This window comes from Carex rostrata, chromosome 27, assembly GCF_964058835.1.
Source record: "Carex rostrata chromosome 27, lpCarRost1.2, whole genome shotgun sequence".
In the NCBI taxonomy this organism is placed as follows: Eukaryota; Viridiplantae; Streptophyta; class Magnoliopsida; order Poales; family Cyperaceae; genus Carex; species Carex rostrata.
This window is the reverse complement of record NC_135944.1, coordinates 6,809,941-6,826,113: the sequence shown is the minus strand read 5'-3', so window position 1 is coordinate 6,826,113 and position 16,173 is coordinate 6,809,941. Positions and strand designations below refer to the sequence as shown.

General features: G+C 37.3%; 2 protein-coding genes and 1 long non-coding RNA gene across 7 annotated transcripts in view; 1 reads left to right on the top strand and 2 right to left on the bottom strand.

Moving 5' to 3' along the window:
• The window catches only part of LOC144545094 (uncharacterized), a 65,618-nt gene that overhangs the window by 2,749 nt on the left and 46,696 nt on the right, over positions 1–16,173 (bottom strand). The gene's annotated exons all lie outside the window — the stretch shown is intronic.
• The window catches only part of LOC144545083 (LEAF RUST 10 DISEASE-RESISTANCE LOCUS RECEPTOR-LIKE PROTEIN KINASE-like 2.5), a 33,534-nt gene that overhangs the window by 7,448 nt on the left and 9,913 nt on the right, over positions 1–16,173 (top strand). The window lies entirely within an intron of this gene.
• On the bottom strand, positions 7,323–10,118 carry LOC144544773 (uncharacterized). The gene is made up of 2 exons (XM_078293331.1): positions 8,509–10,118; positions 7,323–8,250 (listed from the first exon to the last, which is right to left on the bottom strand). The coding sequence occupies exons 1-2, from the start codon at positions 10,116–10,118 to the stop codon at positions 7,323–7,325; spliced, it is 2,538 nt and encodes an 845-aa protein (XP_078149457.1).

The window sequence follows — 16,173 nt, the reverse complement described above, 5'->3', positions numbered from 1 at the left end:
ATTAAAATCCGTGTACCCCTCTTATTTTTTAATATTTTTTTTATATTGAATGATCTTTGTACACGGATGTATAATTAAATATCCGTGTAGCTCTCTTATTTTTTAATATTTTTTTAATATATAATTTTATGTATTAATTTTCTTCTTTATTTTTTTAATTTGGAAAAATCTTTGTACACGGATAAATTTTAAAATGTCCGTGTATAATTGAACTACTTTTTTTTTAAAATTTTTTGCTTTTTTTTGGCTAGCCTCCAGTTTTGCCAGCCATTTAAAATCAGATCAATTCCAGAACAGAGAATTTCCAAAATAAGAATACCAAAACCGGTAAATTTTCGAAATTTCCAAATTATATAAAAAATTAATACAAAATTCATGTACACTGAATTATACAAAGATCATACAAATCCATATTCTGGTTTACAAAATTCTTTTATAAAAAAATCTGCCCACATACATCTAAAGTGATCTAACTGCTCCTTGGAGTAACTCTTTGAATCTGGTGAATACTACAAAAAATTCGAAACATGCAAGTTACAAAAATACGGCAACTACATCTCTGTTTTGCTTTATAGAAATAAATTATTACAATTATAACAATGCAACTAATAAAACAAGTTTAGAGGAAATCAATATTAATTGTATGGACAAGTCAAGGCAAAACATATGAATTACATACCGGATATGCTGGCCATTTGAATTGTATGCTCTCAACAAAGTGAAACATAAAAATCATCGTGTAATAACCGCACTCCCAACCGCCAATCTGTTGCGGGCACTGATATTTACATTCAGCAGCCTATGTCAGAATGACAATAAATTTTTGAACCCAAAAATATGAAATTATAAAATTATAGTGTGCTCACCTCCTTCCAGAGCCCATTCATTTTATTTCTGCTCTTACCCGTGCTCTGCACTCCACCCTCTTTAAGATATTGCCGAAAAGCCCTTACAAAATTGAGTGACTGTAATTAGCAATTCCACAATTATAAAAAAAAAAATCAAACCAAGTGATATTTAGATAACTTACTTAATTATAACAGTCATGACTCTTTTAGACTGCTGAGTGATGATGGATTTGTCGGGCCGCCTTGAATCCATGACATAAATCGTATTTTCAAGTGGCACAATCACCAACAAACACCAGTGGGAGCTGTGGAGGGAGAAGAATTGTAGTACTTTAGCATAAAATTAGTGACATATATATTTCAGCATGTAATGGTGACACAACTGTTTGCTATGGTTCATTGTGTAATTGTTTAACTGAAAATATAAACAATTAAGGGTTACAAGTAACCTACTTTTGGTGGTATGGCAGGAGAAGAAATTTCTTTTGATCCCCACGAGCATGATGCATCGCTTTACGCAAGTAGTCGACACAATCATCCTCATACCATTCCAACATGTTTCCATTAATTCTGCCGGGGTCCAAAAGTGCACACAAGTTCACCTTACCTTTCGATGCGGTCTCACGGCATTTATGGACTAGGAACCTGAAAAATCATCATTTTACATTAGAGTATATATATTTGAGTGCTATACACATGATATAAATAATTGATTGGTCACTAACATGAGGAAAACGGTGATGACTCCCACATCGAGCCATTTATCGCTTGACGAGGCGCCCTGTAGAAAGTCGTTGAATTCTGTGAAAGGCAGCACGACCTCCCTGCCATCGTGTAGAAACATACCTGGGGGGACACTGAAGGTAACAGCCGTCATGTCCTTGGGTGCCTTGATCAAGTGGGCGTGGAGAGTCTGCAACTGACCAGGCAAACGGCTAACCTCTTCTGCTGTGAGCCCCGTACGGTCTAGTGGCGCATCCACTGGCGCATCTACTGGCGCATCCACTGGCGCATCAGGCACTTCTGGCGCAACAGACACCAAGTATAATTCCATGTCCCGTACCGGTGACAACGCTTCATCCTCATTGATTGTCTCACCTCTTCGTATCTGTATCAAATGTTGTATATGTCTTTTTCAAGTATTTGAAAAGAATGATTTGAATAAGATATCCCATTAATTTGGAGTTTACGTACATTGTCCAAAATAATTTGATTTTTCGGCCATTAGACTGTCGAATAGCGGGCATCATCAAGCACCACCATTTCATCGACAGGGACAGGAAGAGGTATTCTCACAGCCCAATCCTGCGTGATCTTCTCAATCGCTACGCGGAGATAGTTGGGCCTCAACTGATCACCGGCTGCAGGAGGATATACAGTGCCCTTAGCAATGGTCAGAGGAGTAGTACCGAAATACATGACGAGGTCGCATGCTGTGGCCTCCTGCAATAATTATCAGCAATTAGTTGTCTTTAGAATGAAATAATATTGTCTAGCGAATTAACCGCGAGAATCAACAATACCTTTCGATTATGAACAAGTAGTGGTTACCTTTAGATTGTCCAAGCCGCCTATCACTTCGGTCCCGGATGCCTGACTGCTTCGCCGAATTCCCGGAGAAATGGGAGGTCGGTCCTCGGATGGCTGCCTAATTTGGTGCATTTGGTTCACCATCCTTGATTCCAGCTCAGCCAGCTTCTGGTTGTACTCCATTGAAAGCTCCTCGCGTACCTCCTGGCGCACCTGCGCCAACCTTGATTCCATCTCGTCTTTGTTGACCTTGGCACGAGGTCTTCTCCGGGGTTTTGCTCCATTGAATTCCTCCTTCCAGCCCGTGTAGACCCCTCTGCCCCTAACTCGACCGGTGTGTTCTGGATTCGGGAGCGCCAAGGACAAGGAATCTTCTTGACTTGCGACAGTCCGGGCACCAGAATTGACCTCCTCCACCTCCAACTATTAATTAAAAAATTGGTTATAACAAAACACTAAGTAATGTACACAGAGTTATGATTTTGTTTGAATGACACAGTTATAACAAAAGGCTCTTACCATTTTATGAGCAACGGGCTCCACGTCTTTTGGGAGTACTATCCGCCCCTCAAGGGTTACCTCAGATCTTCCCATGAGCCAATCTTGGCCCCTAGGATTTTTTATCTTAACCACGGGTGAGTCAGACTGTTGGTTTTTCAAAATAACTTTTGCCCATTCTTTCGACTTACCCTCGTAACCACCTGACCCTAATTTGTGCGGGTACTTGTTCATTTTGGCGATCTTCCTGCCCTTCTCACTTTTTTCCTTCGAACATCAAAGTAAATCCATTACTTAAGGAAGATGGGTACAGATTGAGAAAGAACAAAAACTAAGAGCATCTCCAATCCAGCAATTTAAATTAATTGCTAATTTGTGTGGTTATGAAATTAATTCCAACAATTGCTAAATAAGCAATAGCCGTACAACCCAGCAATTACAGAAACAATTGACGCATCAGCATAAGCAATCCATAAGCAATCACTGTTGGAGATGCTCTAATGAGTTACCTAAATTTACATACCTTGAATTCTTCTGTTTTCTTCAAAGCTTGGAACTCCTCCCACACCTCTTGTGTCAGCCAAGGATACACTGGCAACGGATCTTTCCCTTGATCCATGTAAAGTGTTTTCAACCTGCTCTTGAATTGCTTCCAAGCTTCATTCATTATCTTCAAAGACACTCCCTTTATCTTGTCTTTTGGGTCGTCCACGATGTTCCACTGGTCCTGATTGACAACGAAACTACTGCATGTAAGTTCATCTACTCCAAAAAAAAAATTAGAATTGTTAGGTACTTTACCTTCACAATGTTCCACCATTGGTCCTTGTCCTTCTTTTGATCAAACTGATCCCAGCGCTCGACCAGGATAGATGCATGTTTCTTCACCGTGGAGGCGCAAAAATTTGAGTACTTTGCCCGATTATCACCCGTCGCACAGCCGTTCTTGTGGAATTCGATTGGCAATATTTCCTTCTGCTCAGTGATCTTCTTGCACATTGTCGGACCTCTTTTCCTTTTTTCAGGCCGAGCCTGCGAGACCTCTTCTTCCATGACAGCTACATTCTCTCCTTCTACATTATCCATCACAGCTACATTCTCTACATTATCCTCACCTGAATGTGTCATCGTTCTTTCTACAATCTACCGAGCGAGCGAGAGGAGCTTAGAGGTTCACCAACTACAGGAGGACAGAGCGAAACACCAACAGTGGCAGCACCAAGAGAGAGGAACCACGGAAAGAGAGAGGAAGAGACGCGTGGGTTTAGGGTTAAGAGGAGACGAAGGGATTTTTGAAAAGAAAGTGACCAGGCCGACCCAGCGCGCATTTTATTTCGCGCAAACCATTTATACACGGATATTTAATTAAACATCCGTGAAGGAAGACATTTCTAGACGGTTATTTCATTAATAATCCGTGTATAAATTCTATGCGTTCGCGGAAACAAATTCGCGCCTTGGGAAGTTCGAAATGTAAAGACATATTTTTATTTTTTTTTAAAATTTTTAAACTTAATTTGCATCTAAACTCAAATATTTATAAATAATAAAATTTCAGAGTTTGAAGCGACGTCGTTCCGACTTCCATTAGATAATTATTTAAAAAGCACATTTTCAGTTTAAATAGCAAATCTTTTAACTTTCTACACGGATGTTTAAGTAAAAAACCGTTTAGAAATGATAGAGAATGTCTCCACGGATATTTCATTAAACATCCGTGTGCAAATATTTATTAATTTAAAATTCTTAGAAGACGAAACGGCTCTTCAAAATTCTATATGAAACTAGTTCGATCAAGATATTTATATAAATTTTATTTGCAAGTAGAAATGGCCGAAGTCCCTCCGGCCGGCAGTGCTCACCCCTCAAATGTGCCGTGGCCATTGCCCTCCGGCTACGTCCCGCCCGAAGAGGTTGATGTTAAATTCGAACTCCCCCCCGGTTTCGAAGTCCCTCCTGGCTATCTCAGGCCTCCTCCCAACTACAGGAGGACATGGCCGTGGCCGCCTTCAAATGTGCCACGCCGAAGTCCAAGGGGGCATCCACCACCAAAGCCGTACATAAGGAGGGGCGATCGCTAGATCAGGCCAAAGAGCCCCTGGATTAGGAGGAGGCCGGGGTCGCGCCAGGGCCTTTATGAAGGCATGTTTCATTAATTTAGCTATCTTTTTTTGTTTTCTTCTTCTGTATTTTGTTTAATCAGTTTTTTTTGTGTTATATGATGTATTAGCCAGGATCCTTTTTGATGTAATATATTTTGTTTAATTTAATCAACATTTTGTTTTCTATAAATTTTTCTTTTTTGTTAAATAAATGATGCTATCTAAATAATTAATAATGTTAATATGTTATAGATATAAATTAACGTGTTAAATTAAAGTGTTAAAATACTTTTCTACATGGATATTCAATTGAAGTGTTAAAATACCTTTATATTAATAATCTCATATTTATATTAATATTTAAGTAAAGATTCATAAAATATAAACAGACAAAATATAAACAATTAAAATATAGACAAATGAAATATAAATTATTTAATATTAAAAATAAAAATAATCTATTTCTTGGTTTTATTTGAAGATTCATCTTTTTTGTCTTTATTGCTTTCTTGATCTTCTTCATTTTTTTTCTGCTTCTTCCTCGCCCTTCTCTTCTCCTCGTCTTCCTCTTCTCCTTCCTCCTCATCATCTTCTCCAGCAGCCTCTTCCTCTTCCTCCTCTTCCTCTCCCTCCTCTTCTTCTTCATCGTCGTCTTCGTCATCATCTTCTTCTTCTTGGTCATCGTTCTCGCACCTAGGGCAGATCCATGAATTGTATCTCGGATCTCTGCTGCCTTGGTAAGTATTTGAGCAGACGCATAATGGGTGGTATGAGTCTTGACAGTGGTTGCAATGGAACAACCACTCATATTTTCCGACCTCTTGGCACACTGTGCACTGTATGCCTCCAGTGGGTAAGTCGTTTTGTGAGTCGTCTGAGTCTGAACCTTCAGTTTGCTGGAAGAACTCACTCTCAGCTGAACTATTTGAATCGTTAGAGTTTGAGTAGTCACTGTTATTTTGTGAGTCATCGGATGAGTAGGGATCCATTTTTCCTGGGAACAAATTAAAGAAGTAAGTTCAAAAGAAATGTACAATTCAGATTGTTTTGTAATGGAGTTTCTCGGATTATATAGAATTATGAAGTTGTTTTGATCGTCTTCTCAGATAATTACATAGAAAGGCAACTATTCGAATTCCGCGCTTCAAAATAAATGCAACATTTTACAAGATTCATGCATAACGGACGTCTTAATTAAAATAACTATTTCTACACGGACGTTTGATTAAACGTCCGTGTACGATTCTTTCTAATAGTTTTGGTCAATAAATATGGCTCTAATTACTAAAGGGTTAGGGAATGAATATGGTGCCCTTTCAATTTTCTTTTATTTAATAGTCATAAGTTCCAACGATGCAAAAGCCTGCTCATAATATATACATGTAAAAGAGTAAAAACTAATTAATAAAGAGTAGGGCTAAAAGTCCGTGTGGAATACCTTTCTACACGGATTTGTAGTTAAAAGTCCGTGTGAAAAACCTTTCTACACGGAGTTTTAATTAAAAATCCGTTTAGAAAGGTTTTCCAAATGGTCCGAGTGGAAAACCTTTCTAAACGGATTTTTGTTGGTACTTACATAAATAATAAGTTGCCTTTATTTTTTTATTCTTAAATGATGCACTTAATATGTCAACTAGAAAAAAAAACTACATATAAACAATGATACGAAATCATAATATTGAACAACAGATCATACAAAACCATATTAAATAGTAAGAATAAATGCAAAATTTCATAATATGGAGCGTAGTTTCCTTTTCCAGTTTAAATAATAAATGTAAAAACTTAAGGATAAATGCAAAATGGCTGCGAACATTTAGAAAGGTTTTTAAACATTTTAAAATATTCAAAAAAAGAAATACATAGCTAAAAGAGAGCTACACGGACATTTAACTACATGTCCGTGTAGAAAAGCAATTTGTCATTAAAACTCTTCTTAAGGGAAAAGGGGGCTGTTCGATGGGTTCTCTCACCATCGGTTCTGCTTATCAGATATCTATATTCATAAAATTTATATTTAAAAGGAATAAATAAACAAATAAAATGTAAAATACAAAAACACAGTAAAATATTATCGATCGGTTTACAGTCATCCAAAGATCTCATCAGTAATGCAAATAAACTATGCTTATCTATTCGGCTATTCATCTCTGAAATATTATAAAAGAAATAAATATTATAAATTGTTTTTTTCTGGAATATAAATATGAAATTGTTCACGGTTAAACGAAATAAATATTATACATTGGTTTTTTTTTTTCCTTTTTTTCTTTTTTTCCACTGTTTGAACATTTTCCCATAGTCCTTCACTGTGGTCAGATCTCATGTAATTTGCTTCGTCTTGTTATTCAGTAGTTGTTGCTATCTCAGCTTGCACATCGGCACAAAATGGAGGTATCTCATCGAACTGGTCGTACTCTTCTTCGTCGATTACGTTTTCTATCCCAACAATCCTTCTTTTTCCGGGTAAGACGATGCTCCACCTAGCATCACTCGGGTCAATGACATAAAAGACTTGGGTTGCTTGCTTGGCGAGTATGAACGGATCATCAACATACCCGACTCTGTTAAAATCTACCATTGTGAACCCGTCGTTATCAACTTTAACGCCACGGTCTTCGACCCATTGACACCGAAACAAGGGAATGCTGAGGTGAGCATTGTAAACGAGCTCCCAAATTTCTTCAATAACACCGTAATATGACTTTGATGCCATTACAGGCCGGGCATCCCCTGATCTACTGAATTCTTGAGACGTCGCCACCAACGTCACCCCACTATTTTGCATGGTGCTCTTATCACTTTGTAATTTAGTGTAAAATGTATATCCATTAATCTCGTATCCTTGGAATGTTCTAACAACCATTTGGGGTCCTTGGCCCAGCCATCTAACCGTTTCACTTACGGGCGACATTTCGGAGTGTGACTTCACTCTTTCTTTCAGCCATCCTATGAAACAACGGTTATGCTCGTCAGTAATCCACTTCTGACTTCTCGTGTAGTTCTGTTGTCGAAGGATTGCCATGTGCTTATCTATATAGGGAGTGACATCTGCCATGTGCTGTAGTACAATAAAATGTGCCTTTAACAGTTCATCTCTATCAGCAAGTATGGCTTTCAACCCAATAGTCCCTACTCCTTGGAGCCTTCCCTCGTATCGAGATGTTGGAACGCCAATAGGACCAACACCGGTCATGTAGTTGGTGCAAAACTCAATCACCTCTTCCGTGGAATATCCTTCTACGATGCTACCTTCGGGCCAATGTCGGTTCCTTACGTAACTTTTCAAAATACCCATGAATCTCTCGAATGGATACATATACCGCAGGAACACGGGACCACAAATCTTAATTTCCCTCACAAGGTGAACAACAAGGTGAACCATAACATCGAAAAAAGATGGCGGAAAATACATCTCAAGATGGCAAAGAGTAACGACGACCTCCTTTTGCAGAGAGTCCAATTTTAGCGGGTCTATCATTTTGGAATTAATTGCATTGAAGAAAAAACAAAGCTTCGTGATGGCTTGCCGAACGGGCTTTGGTAAAATTCCTCGGATTGCAACAGGAATCATATGTGTCATTAAAACATGACAGTCGTGGGATTTCGGACCAATCAATTTCATGTCCTTCATGGACACAAGCTTCTTAATATTCGAAGAATACCCTGATGGGACTTTAATACTATGAAGGCATTTACAGAAGCTTGTTTTCTCGGTCTTTGACATTGTGCACATTGCGGGAGGTAGGTATGCCTTTTGCTTCCCTTTATCCTGCGGTGCAAGCTTGGGTCTTATTTTCATTTCCACCATGTCTTTTCGAGCATTGATACCGTCTTTAGTCTTCCCCGGAATATTCAACAATGTGCTGATCAGACTGTCGCAGACATTTTTCTCAATATGCATGACATCTAGGCAGTGTCTCACTTCTAAATATTCCCAGTACGGTAGCTCCCAAAATATGGACTTCTTTTTCCAAATATTTTTCGGTGGTGCTTTGGCACATTTTCCGAAAACAACTTTAAGATTTTTAACCAGCAGGAAGACACCCTTCCCGTCTAACGGACGACGTGCCACTCCAAGCTCAGTGTTCCCGTTGAATTCTTTCTTCTTCTTACGGTATGGGTGATTAATAGGAAGAAACCTACGGTGCCCCATGAAAACATTCTTTTTACAATTTTTCAACCTCAGCACCTGCGTGTCATCTTCACAGATAGGGCACGCTTTTGCTCCTTTAGTACTATAGCCCGATAAATTTCCGTACGCGGGAAAATCGTTTATGGTGCAAAATACCATGGCCCGCAGCTCAAATTGCTCTTTACCGTACGCATCCCACACCCGGACGCCATCCCTCCACAATTTTTGGAGGTCCTCAATTAATGGTGTGAGATATACATCTATGTCATTTCCGGGTTGTCTGGGTCCTTGGATTAGTAATGACATCATTATATACCTGCGTTTCATGCACAACCAAGGAGGAAGATTGTAAATGCATATAAGAACTGGCCAAGTACTGTGCCGACTGCTCATGCTTCCAAACGGACTCATTCCGTCTGTGCTCAACCCTAGCCTAAGGTTTCTTGATTCGCCACCAAATTCTGTGAAATCTCTATCAATGTTTCTCCACTGAGGAGAATCAGCTGGGTGTCTTAGTTTACCGTCCCTTTTGCGCTCGTCTTCATGCCAACGCAATAATTTCGCATCTTTGGGATTTGCAAATAACCGTTTGAATCTCGGTATTATCGGAAAATACCACACCGACTTAGCCGGAGCCCGACCCTTGTTTCCTTCATCGTTACCATCGTCAGTGTCCTGGTTCTTACGTCTGTACCGTGAAACACCGCATTTAGGACAAACATGCATGGCCTCGTACTCTCCACGGTACAATACACAGTCATTCGGACAGGCATGTATTTTTTCGACCTTCAAGCCCATTGGACAGATCAACTTCTTCGCCTGATATATTGTACAGGGTAACTCGTTGTTATCTGGGAGCATTTCTCGTAAGAGCTCTAATAAGGACGTGAAACTCTTGTCGCTCCAACCATTGTCTGCTTTTAAGTTCAACAATTTCAACACAGCTGACAGTTTTGAAATTTTGGTACACCCGGGATATAACGGCCTTTTGGATTCATTAGACATATACTGAAATTTTTTATAATTTTTATCACTAATTTCATCTTCCACATCACGTAACATGTCTTCTAGATTTTCAATAAAATCGTATTCTGCATTTTCATCAATATTCACACAATCATCCTCGTTGTAATTAAGTTCAAGTAGATTATCAAAATTTTTGACATTCTCAAAATCATCGTTGGAATGAAGCTCAAAATTATCATCAACTTCTACATTAATATCAACATTGTCTTCCAAAACAAAATTTCTATTGGTAGCACTACATTCCCCAATTTTCTCACCATGCATAAACCAACACGTATATCTCTTCTGAAATCCCCGACAAATCAAATGAGCTCTAATTTCTTCCAAGTCCCCAAATCTTTTAAAATTGCTACAATCTCTATAAGGACACAAGATGTCGTTATCCTTTGTCTTCGCTCTATAACTCTCGGCACATTTTATGAACTCATCAACGCGAGCCAAATATTCTGCAGTATCACGTCGCAATTCGTACATCCAACTTCGATCCATCTGTAAATTAAATTAAAATAATGATTCCAATTAGTCATGGTGGTCGAGCAACATACATTGTTACAAATTCTTGGCTTACAAACGGGCCGGTTTACAATCGTAACCCACTCCTTGAATATTATGCCTCATATGTGAACACATTAATTAGCGGGATTTAATTAGTATTTAAGAAAAATTCGACAGCATTTCCCCTTAACTCCCCAAGTATGCGTAAACCACATACTCGTAGGAGCAATAAGGAGAAATGCTGACGAATTTTTCTCAAACACTAATTAAATCCCGCTAATTAATGTGTTCACATCCTAAATGAGACACAATATTCAAAGAGCAGTCCCAAACGGGGGACTATCCAAAATTAATCCCTATTAGATTAATTTTGAACGGGCATGGACCTAAAAGCATCAATAGGTCGGTTATTGGACCACAATACACTAATTATTTACATTACCTTAACAGATCAAGCATGCATGCATTAATAAATAATTGACCTAAATAATTAAGCAATAATAAGTACCAGAAAATTAGCGAGAGAAAAGAGGAAGACTAACCCTAGCAAGATAGAGAGGAGAAATGCAAATTAACTTCAAAGATCTCAGCTTCGGTCTCGATCCTTCTGCGCAGAAATCAGACCAACAGAGAGAGAGAGAGAGAGTAATTGATCAAAACGGCGCTGGAAGAAGGCCTTTTTGTAACCCTAAACCTTTCTACACGGACATTTATCTATAAAGCCGTGTAGAAAGTCGAGAGAGCTACACGGACTTTTATATAAACAGCCGTGTATAATTATTTTTTAACTCTTTTTAATTAAAAGAAACAACCTTTTTTAATTCTACCTTTCTACACGGCTCTTTATTAAATGTCCGTTTAGCATTGTATTTTTTTTTGGTTTTTTTTTTATGTTTTTCAGATAGCAAAACAAACAATTTCCAAAAAAGAGGAAGACATTTAAAATCCTGAATTCCAAAACATATATAGCAATTTGAACAAAAAATTCATGTACATTAATTTATACAAAAATTACAAATTCTTATTGAGCATTAATTACAAAAGTTAAATCCATATAAACTAAAAAATTCTATCAAGGACTGGAAGAGGTGGATATATGAAGGACCCTCAGAATCGGATGGAGAGTCAGATGAAGACGATCTCGTCCGACTCCCCACCCGGCTCTGGTCCTTCATCCGACTATCCGGCTCTGAAATTATCCTCCAAAAAAACTTTAGCGCACAAATCAGACCAATTAATTGGGGAAATGAAGCAATTCGCATGGGAATTCGAGATGTAGGTTATCAATTATATCGGACTGGTCATCTTATGAGCTCCAAAAACAGTAGCTCATCTTTATAGATTTGCGATCCGAAATAATTGATAAACCTAAATTTCCGCCCAATTGTTAACTGCGAGAGGGAGAGTACAGATTGATCAATATGTTCTAATAAAGAAAGAGTTCAATAAAGATTCATATGTAAACTAAAATTTCCATTAAGGACTGGAAGAGGGGATCCCCTCTTCCAGTCGTTAATGGATATTTTTAGTTTACAAGTGGGTGATTCTTTCCTTTTGGTGCCAGTAGGGTTTACAGAGGGTAATATGAAGATACATGTTTTAATAAAGAAAGAGCTAGCTGAAAATAAAAAGTTGGATGAAGGACCTTCAAAAAAAAGAGAAGAGGTGGATGAACAACCTTCAGAGTCGGATGAAGAGTCGAATGAAGAGTCGTCCGACTCTTCATTGGACTCTTCATCTGACACTTCGTCTGGCTCTGAAGGTCATTCATCCCTCCTCTTCCATTTTTTTTGAAGGTCTTCATCCCAACTCTTTATTCGATCAGCTCTTTCTTTATTAAAACATGATCTTCATATTACCCCCTCTGTAAATAATCAGATTACAGAGAGAGAGAGAATTGATCAAAACGGCGCTGGAAGGAGAAGGCCTTTTATATAACCAACTTGGTGCTCGAAAAGGCGCGCCGTTACCAAAACCCTAAAATAACCTTTCTACACGGCTTTTTATTAAACGTCCGTGCAGCTCTCTCAAGCTTTCTACACTGTTATTTAAACAAACATCCGTGTACAAGTTGGACATTTCTTCACGGTTCTTTAATTAAATATCCGTGTAGCTCTCTCAAGCTTTGTACACTGTTATTTAAACAGACATCCGTGTACAAGTTGGTCATTTCTTCACGGTTCTTTAATTAAATATCCGTGTAGCTCTATCAAGGCTTTCTACACTGTTATTTAGACAATAAGCCGTGTACATTCCCTAATAAACGTCCGTGTAGCTCTCTCAAGGCTTTCTACACCGATTCTTTAATAAAAAACCGTGTAGAGATTTCACAGATATTCCGGGCACCCAAAAAATTACAATTTCTCCACGGTTTTTACGTAAAATTGTCAAATCCGTGTACAATGTGCAGTGTACAATGACCATTTTTGTAGTAGTGATGCATGCGATTTCATCACAAACCGCATGGTGTTTGTCAGGTTTCAGAATTTTCCTGACAGTTATGATTTCAGAGATTACCCGACTTTGACACCCCACTACTCTATGGGGACACATCAAAGACCTAGAAACTGCGTCATACTGCACAAATGAAGCCTTTAAATTAGATTAGATCTAGGGTTTCTATGAATCTTTCAATTTATAAAAGTTAGGATTAGTGTAAGGTCAATTTGGTGCAGAAATTTGCAAGGAACAGAGACGGTTCATTGGATGCCAAGAGAAGCTATCAATGTGTATATTACTCCCATCTCTAGGTTTATGGCTATTTTATATTGAGTTTTATTCCTTCTGTCTTCTATTTAATTAGTTGTGTTATGTCTTTTTTATATGCTTTCATTGTTGATTTGCCTATGAGAGCTAAACAACTCATTGCTAGGGTTATGGCATGTAAATTTGTAATCTCATGAATTTAATTAATTGAAAGCTTTTTTTATATTATTTATTGCACTTAGATTTGATTTCCTTCTATATTTTACCTTGTATTATTATCTAATATGGTGGGTTGAACCTTATTCACATTGGTGATGACCACACCTTGTACTTAGACATATAGAGTTCACCTATTATGCTTAGAGTAGTCAAATCAAAATAGATAAACCAAAACTTAATAATAGCTATTGTTTGTCTTATTAGAATAGTCAAATTTCAAAAACCTTAGAAATAGCTTATTTTAGTAAGGCAAAAATATTGAATTCTCTATTCTAATTATTCTAACCCGACTAAACACTGAATAAGCTATTCCGAATAGCTGACTCCTAAGAATAGCCTATTATGAACCCAACCAAACATAACCTATAATTCTAAAGAATTCATATCACCTAAGGTAACAAAATATTCCTGTTTATATCCTTACTGTCCGATTAGGATCCGCACAAATTCTGAATTGGCTCGATTCTGAGGGAACGGTCCAGATCTAAAGAGAAATATTACGTTACCTCAGAGGATACGAAAGAATTATTCAAAGCCTGGTCTGATCTGCATTGTTTCATTGTTTGGGTTGTCGTTTCTTTTGGTCTCTTTTCAACTGCGCCTATTCAGATAATGGATTCGAGTCTATAAAATCCGACCCGGCATAGAGCAAATCCAATTTACTTCTTTTAATGGGCTTAATCTTCAATTGCGGCCCAACTATATGTCTCTATATAAGATTAGTCTTTTTTTTTTTTCTCTCTCTTCAGTTTTATGAAATATTAATCCCGGTCGACCAACTTTTTTTATCTTATTTGAAATATTCTAACTCTTCTAGTTTTATAAAAAAAAGTTTAAGTTTATTCTGTTTTGGAGCACAAAGACGTACATGATAATTTTAGAAAAAAAATGTGGTATTTAATATTCTGTTTATTTGCGTACTATGAGTAGTGGATTTTTGAAAATAATTAATTTGTGATCACTTCAGTTTTTCCCTATAACATAATGTTCGGGTATCTAACTGGTCCATTTATGATGATAAATAATTTATTTATTTATGTTGCAAATATATATGTACTTAAATATAGGTAAACGTCACAACTAAAAAAAAAAATTATTTTATAAATCAGTAAATATATGGATGTTCGCGAAGTACGGCAGCCCAAGTCTCTCTCTCTACGGCCATTTTTATTAATAACCCAAAAAAAAAGTTTTTTACAAAAGTAACCACAAAATTTGAGTTTTTCCAAATATAACCAAACCGCCAGGCATGCTGGCGGTCCACTTCTATAGCGGACCGCCAGGGACACGGGGGGTCCGCTTTTTTTTATTTTTTTATTTTATTATATTTTATTAGAGAGATCTGATTTTTTTTCTTAATATTTTCATTTGTGAAGTTTTAGTTTTGCTTAGAATATTTGCCAAAAAATAAAACATTTGATATATTTATAAGTGATGTCGTAACTATTTATAACTTTCAATTGATTTGTCAGTTGGATATCACAAGTCTAAAGATAACACTAATTAAAGACTTGGCTTTGATTCAAAAAATTTCAAGCTCCGACAGCTTGTTGATCTTCTTCTCTATATTTATGATACTAAAACAATAGTTTAGAGATACTAAAATATGTTCAAACCTCAAATTAGATCTCTGTCCATGCACAAAGCACCCTAGACTGACCTCTGGTATGGTACCAAGTCCAAACTCAGCAGCCAAGCACTAGGCAAAAGCTGCTGGTATAGTGCAATGCACTAAAAACATTAAATTTGACCTCTGTTGGTAAATCAGCAAGTCTGGACTGATACAGGGACCAAACTGAAAAAGTTATTACACCAGCATGTAGAGCATTAAAAAATACACAGAATTGATACAACTTTCAATTTATTTGGATTTTTCTACAATTAGACAACATCACTTATAAATATATCAAATGTTTTATTTTTTGGCAAATATGATGCAATATGGTCCTGCGCATGCTTCACGAAAAGGGGCGTAACTTTTGATCCGTCCGTCGGATCGGGCTGAAATTTTGACAGGAACTCCACAGCCCAAAACCGGATTAGAAACAAATCTATGATTTGTTTCACCCATTTTTGGGCTCAGATTCGCGATCCGAGTCTTCCTCCATGGACTTTTGGACCTTTCTTTATAATTTTAAAGTTTTTAGGGTCTTTTATGTTTTTTTTTATGTATTTTATGTTTTTAGGGTTTGTATTTAAACAGACGTCATGTCTTTTGGCAGAAGTTAGTTCTTGATGTATCAGTTTTATTAAAGAATTGAGAATCTGTGTGATCTCAGAACCAAATCTATCTTTCTATTACTTTTTTTCCAATTTCTTGATCGTTTGTGCATCAGCAAATACCCTAAGCAAAAAAAACTAAAACAAATGAAAATATTAAGAAAAAATCAGATCTCTCTAATAAAAAAAATAAAAATAAAAAAGCGGACCGCCCGTGTCCCTGGCGGTCCGCTATAGAAGTGGACCGCCAGCATGCCTGGCGGTTTGGTTATATTTGGAAAAACTCAGATTTTGGGGTTACTTTTGAAAAAAACTTTTTTTTTTGGGTTATTAATAAAAATGGCCGCTCTCTCTATACATATATATATCTCATAGTTAGGGGTAAAAACAGTGT

What these genes read in the sequence shown, in the direction of transcription:
- LOC144544773 (XM_078293331.1), bottom strand. Translation starts at nt 10,118, where the DNA reads ATGTCTAATGAATCCAAAAGGCCGTTATATCCCGGGTGTACCAAAATT. An exon ending in ATTTTACCAAAGCCCGTTCG is followed by an intron (nt 8,251 to 8,508) that starts GCAAGCCATCAC and finishes AAGTTACGTAAG; the next exon opens with GAACCGACATTGGCCCGAAG.